At 38.9% G+C, this 18,407-nt stretch overlaps 2 protein-coding genes and 1 long non-coding RNA gene across 4 annotated transcripts; 2 read left to right on the top strand and 1 right to left on the bottom strand.

Moving 5' to 3' along the window:
- The first annotated feature begins 2,748 nt into the window (after positions 1-2,748).
- On the top strand, positions 2,749-6,010 carry LOC111331533 (uncharacterized protein CXorf65 homolog). Of its 2 annotated transcripts, none has more exons than XM_022936663.2 (5): positions 2,749-3,086; positions 3,225-3,311; positions 3,438-3,554; positions 4,367-4,435; positions 5,166-6,010. In XM_022936663.2, exons 1-5 carry the CDS (start codon positions 3,062-3,064, stop codon positions 5,333-5,335), a joined length of 468 nt encoding a protein of 155 aa, XP_022792398.1. In that variant the 5' UTR covers positions 2,749-3,061; the 3' UTR covers positions 5,336-6,010. The 2 variants fall into 2 exon arrangements, with proteins under 2 accessions (XP_022792398.1, XP_022792405.1); XM_022936670.2 differs by having other exon boundaries at positions 2,754-3,086; positions 5,187-6,010.
- A 5,763-nt stretch (positions 6,011-11,773) lies between these two features.
- On the bottom strand, positions 11,774-13,513 carry LOC111331326 (uncharacterized). Its single transcript, XM_022936421.2, has 2 exons — positions 13,183-13,513; positions 11,774-12,356 (listed from the first exon to the last, which is right to left on the bottom strand). Exons 1-2 carry the CDS (start codon positions 13,382-13,384, stop codon positions 12,085-12,087), a joined length of 474 nt encoding a protein of 157 aa, XP_022792156.1. The 5' UTR covers positions 13,385-13,513; the 3' UTR covers positions 11,774-12,084.
- Positions 13,514-16,122: 2,609 nt separating this feature from the next.
- LOC148727461 (uncharacterized) lies at positions 16,123-17,973 on the top strand. Its single transcript, XR_015990073.1, has 2 exons — positions 16,123-16,832; positions 17,522-17,973. It is a non-coding gene; the product is annotated as an uncharacterized LOC148727461 (long non-coding RNA).
- Positions 17,974-18,407: the final 434 nt, after the last annotated feature.

The raw sequence follows: 18,407 nt of genomic DNA, 5'->3' as shown, positions 1-18,407 counted from the left end.
CAGAGGTTCTCTTCTCCCTAAAAGAATCGGCGCCAAGCGCCGACAACGAGCTGCGAAGAGCAGTCGAGAGAACCTCAGGTGGAGACCGTTGAGAACCTCACTTTGATGCATTCAGCTGTTGTTCTGTCGACTGCTCGCTGCCTCGCAGCTCGGTGTCGGCGCTTGGCGCCGATTATTTTAGGGAGAAGAGATTTATCCTATTTTTTTTAGAGAGAAGAGAACCTCTGGTACCAGGGTGATCATTTGCTAGCTCACCAAATTTCAAAACGGGAATGTATCGCGATGCACGTTGCAGCGTACGAAGTTGCAACTGGCATAGTTTTTCATTGTTTTACGGGGTTGTGGGGAACAGCCGCGGCCGTCTAGGCGTATTTTTAACTTTTCGAGTTTTCGGAGAAAGCAAAGTGCGATAGAACTTTTTGATAGAGCTTTAGGCAAAGGTTCGTCAAAGGGGTCCTTTGGGAGAAATAAAATGAATAACGAGACTTTGCAACTGTCGGCGGATTTTCGAACGATGTTTACGATCTGTGGCTCTTAAATGCACATACTTCACTTTAAAAGTTGCACTTGCGTTCTCGTCATACTTCTTGGCTTATTTCCTGTCGTCATTTAAGCATATAAATGTTTCCCCTGTGTTTAAACAAACGAAAGATATTTTGAAATATTGACTTAACATCTACGGCAGATAATGCTGTAGTTTCTGTTTTCCCATTTAGCCAAAATAAAGTTACAATTCATTGAAAGGAAAAGCGTCCCTCCCCCCTCGATTAAGCGCTCTTATTCAAATAAGCGACCTCTCTCCCTGTTAGAGGCCGAATACGTTATATAATACGGTATACGAAAAATGATAAGTAAATCAATGCATGAAAATAGGAAATGGACAATTTTTCTTTAAAACAGAAACTGACAAACTTAATTTAATGTCTATGGGTAAGACATTCTAAACACTGCCTATCTCCTAGGCAGAAATATCTAGTGCTTCACCTTTATAAGATTGATCACAGATTTTGTTATACAATTTTTTTTAGAGTGTTTGGCTTTTTCAAGTATCTCAAACTAAGAATATTTCGACAAATTCTTTGAGAGATAAACTAGCACGCAGTCTAGGCATGTTCAACAGTGAATTTCAAGTGATAAATACTGATTAGCTATTAAAAGACTGGTATTGTTATTCTGTTTAACTATTGGGATTGGTAAGCCCAGGCTAAAAATCTGAAATTAATATTTGTTTTCGGTTTTAAGAAAGAAAAAACGTGGTAACGTGATCAAGTTAATAACTTCTTTCGTGAAGTTTTTTTTCAGTAGGGACAGGTCATTATTTATCGGGAGGGGGGCTGGTGCAAATAGGGGCCACCATTTTTTATGCATGGCAGTAAAGGGGGGGTATTTTAAAAATATGCAAACGTTTTGCCAGGAAAAATGTTAAAAGCTGCATCTGGATGCCATCAACAAATACAGCCTATTAAAATAGCTTTATACATAACCATCATAACCTTGGAAAATATGGAACAAAAAAGGCAAAGCTGGAAGCAATTAAAGAAAGTATCATCCAAGAATTTGCTAAACGCATTGACAGAGAGGAGGATGGGAAGAGCAACAATCAGTCGTCTTCTGATTCACTCAGTGGTGAATCAGAAGACGACTCAGAGGAAGAACACTGTGTCCTTGCAGAGATTGGTATTTCAAGCTCTGAAGAGGAAGAAGAGTCGACTGAAGAAGAAGAAACGATTGAGAGCACCGAGAACTTTAATGTCATTACGACAATTGTCTACACACGGGCTGGGCGAAGAGCAACTCAAATCCAAATTTGAGGTAGCTTTAAATAGAATGTCTATCAGTTGGACATGGTGACTTGATAAATAGATACTTTTTGTTTCATGCATGCCCGAGGACAAGGGGGATGGGAGGGGGGGGGGTCAGCAAAAATCATGTTAAAGTAAAAGGGGGGTCAGCAAAAATCAAGCATGGAATATTTTACATTGCACCAGCCCCCCTCCAGATAAAAATGACCAGTCCCTTACTTGTTCATTTCCTTTCCATTAGGCTTTTGTACATTATGCTTTTGTTTCCCCACTAAAATGCTCCACCTTAATGCTCCATTTTTCCCACTAAAATGCTCGGTCTCCCCCAAAAAAGTTACAAAAATGCTTGGATAATGCTCATTATACAAAGGTTTTTTTTAATCAGTTTGAAAGTTTACACTTACGTACAAGTGTTGCAAGTAACGACAACGTATACAGGTTTATGTTTTCTTCGTGACCCGTGTAACTCATACGGGCGATCACGAAGAAAACAAACATGGCCGCCTTTTGAGTCTTGAAAGGTAAAACCGCTGACTTGTCCTCAGTCTCCACTCAGCTGTATTAGGTTTTTTCGTGAATTGGAAGCGGGACTGAACAAATTTAATTACTATTTTATTTTCTCGGAAAAAATTAATTTTCCGGGAAAATGCCACTAAAATGCTCGAATAATGCTCAATGTTTTTGCCTCACTAAAATGCTCGAAAAAATGCTAGCATAATGTACAAAAGCCTACTTTCCATGAAGTCTTGCTCCATTTGAAACGAGCTCATTTCGCAGCTTTGTAAAATTCTTCAGACACGACGATCGGACGTTTCAAATAAACCTCACGGATTTTGGATAATCTGTCTGTCCGTTTGTTGGTTTGTTTTCTTTTTTGTTTTTGCCATTTTGTGTTTTTTTTTTTTTTTTTTTTTCGATAAGGGTAAGTTGGTTCTCGTGACGGCCTCACTTCGGTGTGACGCAAGAGGGATCAGTAACGGTTTCAAACGCATTCATTCCACCACGAAGAGCGCAAAGAGGTCAAAGGCCCTCTCTGAGCGCCTTTTGTTTGTCCTGGATTAACTTCGCAGTCTCCATGGCACAGTAATTGTCAAACAATAGCTAAATTGTTGTTCGCTTGAATGATGACAAAGCCGACTTAACAACATTCCAACACAAAGCGCAGATCAAAGATCAAAACAATACAAAAAATGTGCTGTGTTATGAAAAAGTGAACTTGTTTCTTTAAAATTTATTTATTTGAACTTCCTTAAATCAAGATGTTTATCACGGTGAGATTTGGAGGTAGGTGTAGTCCGAATTGGCGCGATTCTTAGTCAACCCATCGGAATTTCCTTGGCGATGTTTCCGACATACAGTATATATTAGTCACTCAACTTCTCTGGAAATTAACTCAATGACTCGTCGTTTTTATATGTTTAGACTGTCAAGAAGCTCTCTTTAACCCAAACTGTTTGACAAAGGTTCTTCTGGAGGACATTAAGAAAAGGTGTCGACGAGATAGAGAAGGTGATTAGAGATTTCGTTTTGTTTTCCGTGTGTGCTTGCTCATTTGTGCTTTATTGACTTTGGTGTGTTGTTTGATGATAAACTGTTTGCTTGTTGTTTAATGCTCAACACGGGTTTGTGTTTCAGAGGTAATCGACTTGTCAGATGAGTCGGGTAATCTGAAAAATTTGCTTGAACATAAAGGCGATTACGCTACACAGCATCTAAAAGCGAGGCACTCATTTATCCTCATCAAAGTTGATAGTAAGTGTCGCATAATATCATATCCATAAACTTATATTTATCGTGGTATTCACCCTTAGTTGAAATATTTTATATTCATGAAACTTTGTTTTCTTTTACATGACACATCTGGCCACACGCAACCAAATCTCGAGATTTACTAGGAATAAAATCTTGTTTCTTAATCTGTAGCTTTATTTTTAAAATTATTTATCCATTCATTTATTTATTTATTTACTCATTTATTTTATCCATTGAGGACTTGAACAGCTACGGTTCATAATATAATAGAAACAAAATTGAAAGAGTTGCTCAAAATACTCAAAGTGTTTCTGATGGACTCTTAAATCTTTCATGCAAATTCTCTTTTATTCTCTTGTGAAACAAGAGGAGAATTTAACATTGAATCAAAAGTGAAAAAAAGCTTTATTCCTTACACCACTTTCAAATGGCCTGATGCCTTTAAATTGTCAATCAGATATTGTTTGCTGATCCTTGTTTGCTAAATGTTACCCTATATAATAGTTGTGGAAAACTAGGAGGGTGACCGGAAGGAAAAAATGATTTCTTAGCCCTTGAATTTAATATTTTCTTTAGGAAAATCTTAAGAGGTAATAGTTTAGTGAAAGTAAGGTACCCAGATATATCCCTGGGTGGAGAAGAACTTTGAGGCCATTGTGTCGTGCTGAAGAAGACAATATTTTGACCTTGGTTAAGGCTTTAATTTGGATTGTCTGATCCAATAACTGCCAGGGGATTGTATGATTATGCAATACATTTTGCAGTTTCCTTTTAATGTTTTTTTTCCCTTTCTATTTTCTTTTCATCTCAAGGAAAAGAAGGAGAAGAAACATACACTCCCCTACTAAATGACATCAAGACAATAACATCATCTTTTCTGCGTAAGTCTTGACATCCTTTTTATTTCATGACAAACAGAGAGTAGTAGTTTCATTGACCCTCTGAAAATCTAAATATATAAACAAACATCTTTGCTTTCCTAATGATCTTTTGCATCAAGAATTAGGTGTTGAATTAAGCAATTTTCCCTAAATGCTATTTTTCTGTTGTCACTTTATCCTTTTGATCGAAAGGATGTTAGTATTTTGAGAGGAAATCTATTATGGTCACTCCTGGCAGTAAAAAGGGTGGATAAATTTAATGTTCAATGACAGTAGAAAGTAAACTTGCACCTTAGGATTCCTTTGTAGCTAGGATTAGATAGTTGAGGCCAAGTTGTCCAAAATTGCAGCAGTGCTTATTTCCTGTTTCTTCACTATCCAGTGACTAGGAATATAACTATTCCTCTTGGCCGAGATGTTACTTGATCACAGGTAACGTTACCAGCATTTTTTAAGGTTCCTCTGACAATTTGCTGGAACCTGTTCATACTATCAGGAGGAGAAAGGCACTGTCATAGTTGAATGTCTTGTTCAATGACATAGAACCAGGATGAGGCAGGGCTTGTGGTCTGGACTGGTCAATCTGTGGTTCAGTACACCACCCCCCAAGCCACCTTTCCTTTCCCCCTTTAGCTATACCTCCAGTGAAGAGCCCACAAGCTTACATCTTTCTTTAAAGGCATTAGAATAGTTCTACTATGGCTGTAGGTTTAATTAATAATCTCTACAGTTGTTTTGGCTTTGTTCCCAGAACATCTCAGCAGACCTCAAAGCAGCCAAAGTACTGTGTCCCCACCAAGTCGCCAGAGCAGGCGTAAATCAAGTGCTAACTGGACAAAAGCAAGAACAAGTTTAGCTTTGAGTGGTGACCTTAGAAAGAGATCAAGAGTCAGAAAATAATCCTAGAATTGACAGCATGGACAAGGGAATAAGAAGTTGGATTATGATACAGTTTCTTCCCTTGAGCACTGATTCCCAATTCAAATTCTCTTTTATTCATATAAAGTTCAATTTTCTAAGCCTACATGATATTTATTCCTTCTGTGGAAAGGGCCCTTGTAAACTTCATGAAATCCAGTATTTACATTTTTTTTATTTTTGATATTGTTAATAGCAAGGACACATGCCTCCATATCGAACATATCAATCATACAGATTAGGCATTTTTGTCAGTGTCTGAGCAACAGCGCACCTACCCTCTCTCCCTTAAGCCAACAACAGTCCACTGATAACAAGGTAGGGTTAACATTTAGTTAGGGGAGGGGTGGGTGTGCAATTGGTCAGATTCTGATGGATGAGTATATCGTAACAACACTATATCATATGGTCAAAGTGTTCTGGTAAACTTTCATATCATATTCAGCATGTAAAAAGGAAAACTCCACACTAAAAACATCCAATGTCAATAGGGTACCCTGGATACAAAATCTTTCTGTTAGACTTTCATTTTCTCCAAAATCAACACACGCACTGACATGTTCATATAATTTTTGAAGGTGGATATATTTGAATGACTTTATACAATATCAGCAAAATGTAACATTTATAATAAAGAAATATTGTTTGATTATTGAAGATATTAGTAATTTTCTTCAGTACCTCTACAATTAACCTCATCCTTAGTAGTTCCCCTTGAATGTGGGTATTGTTTACACCTGGTCTGTCCCTATCTCCAGAAAATGTCCATAACTTGCAGCCGAATTGTAGGAATAAAGAACTAAGATACTTTCCACTTGAGGTCAATATAATGCAAAGACTAAGGCTTTATTACTCCAGGGCAAAATATTTTTTCAAATATGCATGGATGCAAGCCAAGAAATCTAGGTGAGGTTCAAGTCTCAGGAGGAAGGAGGGAAGTTACTCTTATCTTCACAGTTACTGATCACTAGACGTGTTGCGGCTTTGGAGGTGTTTTTAGCCTCTTGAACAGGGTGCCTTTTCGTGACCGAAAACTGTTGAAACGGTGCAAGCGTTGGTAATAAATTCCAAGTATCAGGATGTGGAAATAACAGGCGTACGTTGACAATATACTGTTAGTGTTTTGTGGATATATGCGGAACCAGTTTCCCACCTTTACCCTCAGGGAACTGGTGACCCCTGAGAGTTGACTTACGTGGCTATCGACACCCAGAAAAAAGCAATATTTTCGTTTGTTTCAGTTTTAGTTTCTCATTATCATTATTTTTTGTTTTTTCGCGCGAGCTGAAGTAAGCACGGAGCGAGCACTAAGGGTAAGTCACACGTGGGAGGGGTACCCGGGGATGATCCTTCCCCAAACATGTCATGTTTCCTCCACAGTTTGCCTATAGCCATTTATACTCCTGCTGGGTGGAGTGGGTAGCACTCTGGCTGGAGTGAGTGGTACTGTGGGTGGAGTAGGTGGAACTCAGCATGATGAGAGTTGTTTAAGAAAACACAATGACCCGGCCAGGATAAGACTCAGACTTCTAAAACTAGAAACCAGCTCGCCGAGGGAAATCCTGCAATCAGACCATCAATCTTTTACATCATCATATCATTCCCAGCAAAGGAGGGTTATTCTTCCTAAGTTTGATCTACAGACGTGAATGATGCTAAATAGTTCAGGATGACTCACTATATTTGACTCTCCTGCCTTCCCTGTATCCTCAACGTCAACACGTGACGGGTCGTCAAGTACCTTAGCCCTAACACGTGAAGTTCTTTCCACCCTGTACTCGTTATTCAGAGAAAAAAAAAAGGGCTATGTTGGCTTGGCAAGCCTCTGACAAAAGAACTGTTGATTGGACGTGCTGCGCGATATTAAAGCGATACAAAAGTTCTGAACATCGACACTGATCTGGAAGGTGACGCAGTGTGCTAAACAAAAACAGCTGATGTTAGGCGAGGAGAAGATCTTGAGCCTGGCCAAAGTAAACACAACCAAACGGAAGGAAAGCACGTTGGGAGATCACCCCAATACCAGCCACATCTGCCCTAAGAGCTCCTGTCTGCTCTCAATGTGGTAAGGACTGCCACTCCCACATCCGACTTTAGCTGAGGTAAAGCCAGTTGAGTTGAATAGCTCCTTGTTCGGCTATGGGCTCCCTTCAAAGGTCGGATCTGACTTTTGGAGTCCTTCTATATGTCTAATGTCGCCACTGTAGCCGTAAGGCTTCTGAAATCCCGAACCTGTTTGGGGCAGAACCTGGAATATTGATCGGCTTTTATAAGAGAAAACGACAGTTTTCAAGCCCTGCTGAGGCCGTGACAAAATTTTCACCCAACAAAAGAAAACAACCTAACTTGTCCTTAGTTGGCTAGACGCAAAACAGCGCGTTTAACATTTTTTCTTCCTTATAAGATATCCGGCATAAATAAGACCTACCGCATCCGGAAAAGCTTTTTAATTTGCTTTTATTCAATAATACCCTCTCAGCCATGGGAGGATTTCAAGGATGCCGACAACTGATGGACTTAGTATCTTGCCGGCTGAAAATTATCTTTCGTTGACTGACGAGTCGCTGCCTGGTTTGAATTTGCTATAACTAACCTCGTGCAATAAACACCTATCAGTCTGTTATGCGCGGCGGAGTCGCGATTTAGATGTTGTTCAGTTCGGCTGTGTTTACTTACATCTCTTTTGCATTTGTTGTTTGGCCGGACGAGACCAAAAAGCGGCTCCTAAAAAGAAAGTCTTGTGTCCCGGTTCAGGGTGAAAAGGGCAAAAGCCAACGTCCACTTCTCCGTATGAACCCCCTGTCTTGAGTAAGGCGCATCTAATCCCCGTTTAGGACCTGTATGGTTCTTGACGTTCTTGTGAAGAAGTTGAATTCTAAAGAACACCACAGGACGATCCAAATACTGTGAATGGTTTGAACCCTTAAATAGCTTGTGTTGTGTAATTGCTACTGGACTGTAAACTATGACAGGAAGTCTATTGGTGATTTCCGCTCAGTAGAAGTCGAAAGGTCAGTTACTGTTTCCAACAACATTCCCTCTCGGACTACAAAATCGCAAGAAAGTATCCTTGCTTTGAAAACTTTGATCATAACTCTAAAGTGTTATTCCTTTTTAATACAGCTGATATGTAGACTCATTTCTGCTTTTATATTCCAAATAATGAATATCAGACAAGAAGTTCTGTTAAAGACGAAATGATGTTAAATAATTATTGTTACTTATTCTTACTTAGGTAATGCCATGTACTACTTATGGAAGTACCTAATAAAATTGTTGTTGTTGTTGTTGACTAACCTAACCAAGCCGAGATCACCCTACAATCCAGGACATATTTGAAATTTTGCCGTCAGCCGAAAAAAGTTATGGACAAAATTGTGAATGTACAAAGAAATCGAATGCAGATCACCTTTTAGTTCGCCTATTAAGAAAATTACATGCTCATTAACTAGCGTAAAGTACGCATCAGAAAGATCTGGCTTTTCAAAAAATACTTCTTGCAGATTTCTGAAATATCATTAAATTTGTGCAGAATTTGGCAAGCTTTCTAGAGAGCATAATTCGGCTGTAAACCAATTCACTTGCTCAAGAGGAAGAGTCAGGGTTTTTCCTTGATGCTATCATCGGAAGATTGAAACCAGTTGTATTGTGCTTTCACGCTTCAAGCCCTAGAGTAACGGGGAGGGGCATCCGTGTAGATTTAGTTCACTACCATAACTCGCTTCCAAACTCAAGTATCCATGGCCATCATTCCTCGAGGATTCTTTTATGCAAAGCTAGTCTTCGCTCTGCACAATAGAGGTTATTTCTATAGCGTTTCCCGCCCCTCTGACAGGATATTCCAAGCGCGGGTCTTCTCGTCCTATTCTTCCGTTGTGTGTTCCGTTTTGTGACCCCTTAACACTTTCAAACTTTTCAATCAGGAATTTCTGAACTTCATTAAAAGTTACCTTCATTTCTCTGCACGCAACAGAAATAAGGTCGTGGAAGAGAGAGAGTACCTGTTTTTGCCGCGTTCTCCCTCGATAACTTACGATCTGACGATTCTTTCAATTGGGTAGAGGGCGCAAAGAAGGAAACGGTTAAAAGCGAAAAGCGGCATTCTTTCCCCGGAATCGCAAGCTAATTTCCCACGTATAATTTCTGCTCGATATTATTGAAGGAAAAAAAACACCGGTGGAAAAAAACACTGGTTGAACAAAAGAACAGCGGGTAGCCGTTACTTGTCAATGCGCGGATTTTGATCCGAATTCCAAGAACCAGTCGGGGCAATGGGACTTGGACAAACAACACCCAGTGCACCTTTGTTGTCCGGTCCAGTACATGTCTGTCCATGTCGCGTGACGAGAGATAAAAAATAGTCAAGATTAATTTTAGTTGGTATAAAAGGAAAAACGATAGACATCTTAGAAAATCTTCACATTCATAACTGCACTTTATTCCAGATAGTTTTTCGATCAGCAAGACTAAGTAGCCGTTTTCTACCTACCAACGGGTAAGTGCCCTTTGAACTCTGAACTACCCGTCGCTAATTTAGTTGTCTTAGTCAAATTTCCCTTAGTATCACCGCCAGCGTGTTGAAAATAGATGTCTGCAACCTTTCACAGGATTATGTACCCTTAGTCTGGTGGGATATTTACCAACTTGCTTGTTTTTTGTCGGAAATAAATGAATTTTTTTGTTTTGTTTGTTTTCACAAGCAATGTAGAGATGCCTGCGATGGGCCAAATCAGTTCTGGAGTCCTACATAACCGTGGAGAGTCGATTGCGTGCATGCTCAGGACTTTTTTTTATCGTCAATACTGTAAATTATGTCAAATATTATACTTGCATGTGGCCAGTACATGTTGGTGGGCGATGTGTTTCGATGTCAGCTGCAATCTGTCTTTCACACGTCTGCACCTCTTGTGTGCGTAAAAACGTAGGCATGAACAGATCCAAGGATAAAATTTTATACATTTTTAGCAATTGGCCCGTGAACCTATAGACAATCTCTTTAAACAGAACTTGTTTAACATAGAGCTCACGGAGCTATCAGAAGAAGAAAAAAAAAAGCAAATTAAATAACCCCCCAGTCAAATCTGGATGCCGGAAACAGCATCAGGAAACGATAATATTTACAAAAGCCATACCAAAATTGTAACGCCAAAAACCTCGCGAGGACGGAAGTGTACTTGAAGATAAAGATATTACAGTCGGAGACCTTCGTGTAGTGGCACCTTATGGAGTTGATTCGATTATATTCAATTGATTGGCTAATTTCGCAAGTTGATGTTTTTGTAACACAGGTATTTGTATTTGTAACAGAGCCCAATCTTTGAATGATCACCTCTTCTGAATGTAGATATGCATTATCAATCAAAAGAAATGTTAACAAGTAAATTCGATTCCGCATGGATCAAAAAAAGACAAAGCGTAGTCGGTCGTAAATCACATCAAAAGAAACCAGGGCTCGGCTGTAATCAGCCATTTCCGGTGGCGGAGAAAAAGACAGTCGTACCGTTTCGCGAGCATCACTCGCTTCCCTATCAGCTCAAACTCTCGATTGCAAAAACCCCAAAAAATTCGAGACACGTTCTTGTGTTATCTTCTCCTCCACACGCAATCAATGCGATATCAGAACCACATCGATCAGGTTTGTTCAAGTCAGCGAAGCAGAAAGTTATTCCAATACAAATGAAAAAACAAAAATGCAGTTGGTATGAAACCTTTATCCTTGCATTTGCATAATACAGCCAAGCGTCTCGAAATAGCTGTTGAAGAGAGTGAAGTGAAAGCAACACTACAAACAAAATACGAAAATAGCTAAGCAAAGTTGGCGAAATGGAAATTAATATGGTTAGCAGACTTGAAATCGACGGCTTGCCTTTCGCCTAGTGTACAATTTTTTCCGCGTATTTAGCGCGGGCGCAAGTTTCCGCCACTGAGGTTAATCAGGCATTACGAGATCTTATGAATACCGTATTGAGTTAACTCCCGATGCGAACGAGAAACCTATTCGTGGGGATATTTACAACGTTTCAAATGCCTTCCAGCAGCTCCTTTATCCTAACGATTACTTATTTGTGACCTCCGCAGGAAGCTTCCAAAAAGTTGACAGAACTTGTTTCTTGAGAAAAATGTTTGGAATTCCAACTTCTTACATAAGTATTCCCATGGGGTATTATTGTAAACATAACATAACACAAAGCCCAGTCATAAGTGTACTTTGCGAAAGAGGCTCTTGCCGCATAAAAGGTCCAAAAATTTTATAAACCGAGAAGCTAAATATAGTTTACGCATCGCCTACAAATGGCTGATTTCATTTTTGCTTGTAAATTTAAATTTCGAGGTGTCTGTCAAAGAAATTCAAAACCTTGTTAAGTGGTTCACCCAGCCAAAACATCACCCAGACAAGCACATTTATTCTCCTACACAAGCTTGATCCAATGAACTTTATTGGCATTTAACAACTTCAGAATAAATTCGTTTTTTAATCTCGAGATATCGAGCTTTGTCACTTTGGAAATAAACGAAATACAAACATCATTCACAACGTGGGTCTATGATACAAGAATTAAATCTTTCTCCCACAACAAAATACTGATCATTTACACCTTTTTTTAACTTCTCTCTTCTTATATATTTATAGATATATATAAATTCAAAGGCACTTTTACAAGTGATATAAACAAGTGTAGACCGTTTGCCACACCATATAATATACATAATATGGAAAAATATTTAAGAAATTAAAAGTCTACAGAACATGTCGATGATTCTCGTTGCCTTTTTCTTGTGGCATTTTTGCGATAAATGCTATTCGGTTTAGGGTCTTCTTTCTTCTTTTCTGTCGATGTCGGCGAGGTTACGAGCAAAAATTCCAGATATGGTTGCGATAGTATAATTGCGGCCTGAATCGACAAGACACGCTCTTGATTTTTTAGCGCATCGAACAGATCCCAGTAAACGCTATGCTCCCATAAGTGCTTTGTGAAACACACCTTACTTTTATAGAGTTTTCCTGCAAAATGAAAAAATTATGCTTCTAAATAAACAAAATAGCACCGGCCAGCCGGCAAAGACAAGTTCTCCCTCCTACCTAAAAGACATACAGTCGATATTTAACATGTCGCCAAGTTTGACAATAAAAAAAAAAATTAGGAAAAAATTGACGAATGATAGACAGTCTACAAAACCTTTAACAAGAAATCATTTGAGGTTTTAGCTTTAATGAATATGCGATTTTCAACCGGTTTCGATGCTCGAAAACGGAAAATTTTGTTCCAATGAAAAAAGTTCCGGGATGACGAAAGCGAAACACGAGGCCTCTCACATGACACAGAGCGTGAAATTGCTACAAAGTTTGTACCCAAATTTTCATAGCTCCGAACACAAATACACCAAAAAATCTTCCAAATTATAGTTAAGCATCTTTTCAAACAACAGGACAGTAACAAATTAACAGTCTCTTTGAAAATTTTTCTAAAATGCAGGTCTCGACATAAACCCCCTCAGAACTCGTAGCTTATTTGTTTGCTCAGCTAAATAATTAGGATGAAGCGTAGTAAAAATTGAAAAAAAATTCTTAAAATTTCAAATTTCAATGAAAAGACAAAAAATTACAGCATATATCTCAGAATAAGCAAATAATTCAAGTTTGTGTAAAGGAAGGGTTATTGAGGCCAAAAACGGTAAATAAATTAGAATTATTCGTTTCGCTACTCTTGTAAACATGAGCGCGTATTTGAATGAAGATTTTATTTAGCGGCGGCGAATGTGCCATTTGTTGCGTATATGGCCTCAAATAACCACAGAAATAATAATATGTGAGAAAAAATTGTACCTACCACAAATAGAGCAGTTTATATCATTGCCTTCGACTGAATCGTATTCGCGCAAAACCTCGATGACTCCTTCGAGTTCCAATGTTCGCTGGTGAGGTGTTGTATTAGTCGAACTCCACTGATTAGGAAATCTTGCTTTCTTACGGCGACCTCCGGCTTCAACGCACTCCAATACATCCCTGTTATCAATGCTAGATTCTGGCATATTCTCGCATCTATGATGTTCGTGAATGAATCCTTCAAATGCAGCGAAATCCGCACAAACTCAGACGTGGTGGGTGGGACGCCACAAAAAAATTTTTCTAGCTTTTCCACGAGGTCTCAAAAATACGAGCTATTTTGCATTTTGACAACAACAACAGAGTAGAGACAGGACATCTGATTGGTTTAGCCGAGAACAATGAATTAGAGTTGAATGGCAAATAGTCCACATGTGAGTGTTCTGATTGGATTAAATGACAACTAAAAACACGTGATGAGGGACCATGAATGGCTTTCCCGCGAAAATATAGCGAGGAAAATGGCGCGAATAATACCGCTCAGCATCATGGTACGACAAGCTTTGAAAATTTTACGCGAAGATGAACATTCTCTTTTCATAGGAATGATCGCCCGTTTAAAATATGCTATCGCGTGAGCTTTAACAAAATATTTATGTCAATTCGTCCTTTTTGGGGTAAGGCCAATTCAAACAATTACATTCAACTCGGGATCTGTGTACGTTTTAAATTACAAGGACGGTCAGAAAGTCACGAAAGGTGCGCGTAACGAAGGTGCCTTCACAAGATTTGCTTCATTGTTCTGAAAAGTGACAGTTGAGGAAAATATTCTGAAAAACACCGGAATCTCCTACAGGCACAGGATCAATTAGAAAGCACAACGTTTGGAGTTCGATCGTTGATGACATGATAATCAGAAAACGTGAAAAACAAAATAAAATGGAAAATATAACGGATTTGAGTAATGTATATTTCGACACGATTTACTGTGACGCGCGCTGGTGACTTGTGATTTGCACGTGTTCACAGGTAGCCCTTGTGAAAATAGTTCTTTGTTTGTTGAGGAAAAAAGTAACATTTAGACTGCAGTCATTTGGCTTTATGATGACCGTCAAGCCACAAGAAATGAAATGGTCTTCGATCCATAAGCTAAGAACGCGCTTCAGCCCATTCCAGCATCTGGCTTAATGCCACTTTTCTAGTTAACTTGAAGTTGACAATTTTGCGCTATGAACCAAGGGCAGGAGGCCCATTAATGGGCTCCTGCCAAGGATTACTTTCATCTCTGACAAATGTTTGAAATGTTGACAAAGATGATCTATAAAAAGAAGCTGGGACCCATAAATCATCAGTTACTTTCACCGAGTTTTTAAAAGATTCTGAAAACTCTGAGGTCTGACGAGATCGAAGAAGAAAGATGTGAAAATAATTTGGTACCTTTTAGGCTCTATTTAAAGGTAAACCAAAAATAAACCATTGAAATAAAGTAACAAAAAAGAGCAAAAACTTATAAAATAGAAATATATCAATATAAAGAAAAAAATGAAGAAATATATAGAGCAAAATCGTTCTGAGCTATGGATATACACAGCTGGATCTTTCACGGAAAGCAATAGATTTCATAAATGTTGTTTTTTTTTCTTTATTGTCTGGGAAAGCCATTCAGATCAAACGGACAGAGCTGTCAAACGCCGGTCTTCGATACCAAACGTAAAGCGAATAAAAGAAATTTTATGCCGTGTTTCACTTACTAGATGCAGACTTATCAGTTCAAAAGCCGTTAAAAACTGAAATTCACGGTCAAATCTCGCGACAACACCCCGCGCTGAATGTAAAAGAAATAATTAAATTCCGATTTTCAGACAGTACCATGTCTGGCTGCTAATGGATTTTTGCCATGGGCTGGTCGATTGTCACAGAAGTGCTTTAAAAATTTACCTCAAGGCAGGTGTTGCGGGAAAATTCATAACAAACAATTTCGCCGATCACTGAGTTATAACTACACAAAACTAAAAGGATCACTTGCATTTACATAAAAACGCTGTCTTCAAAGGAGACACATTTTCTTTGGTCTGTCGTTTCACGATTTCAACCGGCGACTGCCGAAACTCAGCGACGTGTGCCATAGAAAGTGATTTTAAACCATTCATGAAGTATGTTTTGGTAATCAGAAATATTCTCGCCAAAGCATTTCTTATCTTTCTTCGCCAAGAAACTTCAATCTGCCTTACAATTACACTGTATTTACGCATGATGAAGTGCTTTTTTCAAGTATATGACAGCTATAATCAAATCAGTAGAACAAGCACTTTCAAAAATTGAGATGTTTCAGTCGTGAATTTATGCCATAGTACACATGATCAGAATTTTGTTTATCACCAGATGCAACGCAATGCAAGGGGTTGAAGGAAACGTTCACCTCTCTTTTTTTTGTTGGTAGTTAGCGTCAAAAATTATGAGTTATTATTATGTTCTTGACCCGAACGGCGGTGCTGCGGTAGAAACATGAAACTCTTCAGCGTATGAAGCACATGTGCGAGCTGCGACAGAGGAAAAAGATTCGACGTGACAAGTTCGTGTGCGCTGTTAAGATTTTTATCGAACATATCGCTTTAGCTATGATTTCGTATTTTTCTCACTTCATGGTCTATTGTTTGCCTTCGCTGACTGGAATTTTTTCTTTTCTTTTTTTTTCAGCTTTTTTTGCAGAGACGAAATAAATTTGCAGTGTATGTAATAAATCGCTAAATTAAATAGGAAAGAAAATGAATAAATAAACGTACAGATTGATTAATAGATAAACAATAGCACATTTTAATTGCCATGCATTAGCCGAACATCTCAATTAGCTGTCCTCAACAGGAAAAACTTGAATTTTCCTAACGGGCAAAAAGCTTAGCCTAAGACACTTCCACGCAGTTAAAATCGGAACTTGACCCAGACCCCTCACAGCACCTAAGCGTCCACTGGTTTCTGTAACATGAATTGACAAGATGAACTGCCGGTAGGAATGCTAGTCTCGTAAACGTAGCAGAACCATTTTGATGTATTCCTTGGCAAGATCGTAGTGGCCAGCGGTATTGGTTGTAGTAATAGACTTAACTTAACCCAGGAGTGTAAGGTAGAACTGATAAACTGTCACTGAATTCGAAACTTATGGAAAAGTCAGATGGGAACCGGCAATGGGACAAAATTTATTTTTTTGAGGGTGTGAATCGCTAGCTGAAGGTGTGAATTTCGTATCAACTTGCATATCATAGCCTTCTAGTGAACGATTGGATAAACCTGTAACTAGCAATTGGTATAAAATTTCTGGCCCCACTTAAGTAAATTTACTCTGCATGAGGAAGCAGCACTTAGCTAGTGGGGACCTGAGTAGCTTTTACTACCGTAACTGGAAAGGTATTTGAGAAATTTTTTCAGTCATTTGATAGTCTATCAAGATATAACGTAGTACGAGATAAAGATGGAGAAGCAATTCCTCCCTACAACATCAATCCAATATATAGCATCTAGGCAACAGCCGGGGAACTCAGTTTAATTGCGTAAACGACACCAAATTCTCGCAACTACCACTCAAAGAAACGTCTGATGGACAGTGAGGAGAATTATTCTCGAGATCTCAGGAGTAAAACGTTAAACTAACGCTATGTGGTGAGTAAGCTCGGGCGTGAAGACTTGAAAATGCAAGTAACTGTATCTTTGAAATGTTGCAGATGTTTTTTACATTTCCTAACTGCTTTTTAAACTGTCGTTACTCTTTCTGAAAATATAGTGAGTTATACAGGTGTCAACATCTACTCACTACGTGCAATAAACTCTCGAAAAACAACAAGCTAAACTCGATCTTCATGAATTGAAAAGTCTCGGTTACATCTTTTTCGCCATTGGAAAAAAAGGTCAGATTCCGTTCGACACCATGATGCACGATGAACAATCCAGAGGTGGCCTTTTTCAGGTTAGAGACTGAAAAAGCGTCGGGGATCCGACTTTAAAAAGACACATTTGAAGAGCATTTTATCAAATGGATTCTGCTAAGATTTAACAAATCAACAGTGGTTTTTACCAGAATATCGACGACAAATGAAACGATTCTTTCAGTACGTGACACGCTGACGCAGGCAGCGTTGTCTGTACCCTTATCGACAACGGCAAATTGGCCAATCAGATTGCGACATTACTGCTAATTGTGATGAAAGGGCAAATTTGAAGGGCAGTTTTTCAAAAGTATTGAGCTAAGATATCGAGGTTTTCGTGAGGCATGAGGGGCGAGGTCCACCCACTGCTATTAATCCGTGGATTAGTTGAAAATTATTTGATCAACTATATAAACTTGATCCTAGCTGTTGCACCTCCGAAGAAAACACAAGACGTCTCGTCGCGCTGATTCAACTTAAGGTGGCTCTATTGACTGCTCGACGTTGACGTTAGGTCTAAAGATGTGCCAGGCCACTTGCTGGTATAAACCGCGCAAGAAAGGAACGCATTGAAGAGATATTCAGCCGGGAAAAGAGAAGGAAATAAGAGATGTAATTAACTTGAAGGACCTCTCACACCATCACCCTGTATTAACATGACAATTAGCAAATTATCCCATGCAAATTCCTGACGATTTGAAACATGAATTCTATCGACACGTTTCAACGCTTCGAATACACAGATATTTTAAACTTTTTTTCACTCAAAAAGTGAGAAAATAAGTTTTCAAACACGTAAAAGTACTTTCTTTCTTTATTCATAAATCCATACGCCCTGCACGGAAACATTGCCTAATAAATAATTTGTTTTCAATGAATTGGAAGCATTTTCCATTTTTTTTTTTCACCTTGGAAGTGGTATGCGGGGTAAAATCAGCTTAGTTCGACTTCATACCCCCTCGAAGGGGCAGGATAAGCGAAAATACGTGACTCGATTTAAGTTTGTTTGCGCCGCTCGAGCTAATGATTTTTGAGAGCTTAGATAACATCTTACTACACTTGCAAGCAAACACGAAGGTACTTGGGATCATTACGCAAGTCTACGTTCATACGAAACCTTTCAAGCATGTAACCACAATCGCATGCAGCCGGCTTCTCAGCAAAAATATACTGCTGTTGTTTTTCTGACCCTTGGAGTAGGAATTAACCTCAGAGTGAAGCTTCTGTTAACGACTGCGCATGTATACGGCGCAAAAAGCACGTGCTTGCTTTTCTCGCATGCACGGTCATGGAAATTAACATGCGAACGCGA

Source organism: Stylophora pistillata, chromosome 7 (assembly GCF_964205215.1).
Source record: "Stylophora pistillata chromosome 7, jaStyPist1.2, whole genome shotgun sequence".
Classification (NCBI taxonomy): Eukaryota; Metazoa; Cnidaria; class Anthozoa; order Scleractinia; family Pocilloporidae; genus Stylophora; species Stylophora pistillata.
This window is presented reverse-complemented; position numbering and strand designations above follow the sequence as displayed.

Coding starts and splice junctions, on each gene's coding strand:
- LOC111331533 (XM_022936663.2), top strand. CDS start 3,062: ATGTTTATCACGGTGAGATTTGGAG. Junction 3,087..3,224: donor TATCACGGTGAGATTTGGAG/GTAGGTGTAGTC, acceptor TTATATGTTTAG/ACTGTCAAGAAGCTCTCTTT. Junction 4,436..5,165: donor AATAACATCATCTTTTCTGC/GTAAGTCTTGAC, acceptor TAATCTCTACAG/TTGTTTTGGCTTTGTTCCCA.
- LOC111331326 (XM_022936421.2), bottom strand. CDS start 13,384: ATGCCAGAATCTAGCATTGATAACAGGGATGTATTGGAGTGCGTTGAA. Junction 12,357..13,182: donor TATAAACTGCTCTATTTGTG/GTAGGTACAATT, acceptor TTCATTTTGCAG/GAAAACTCTATAAAAGTAAG.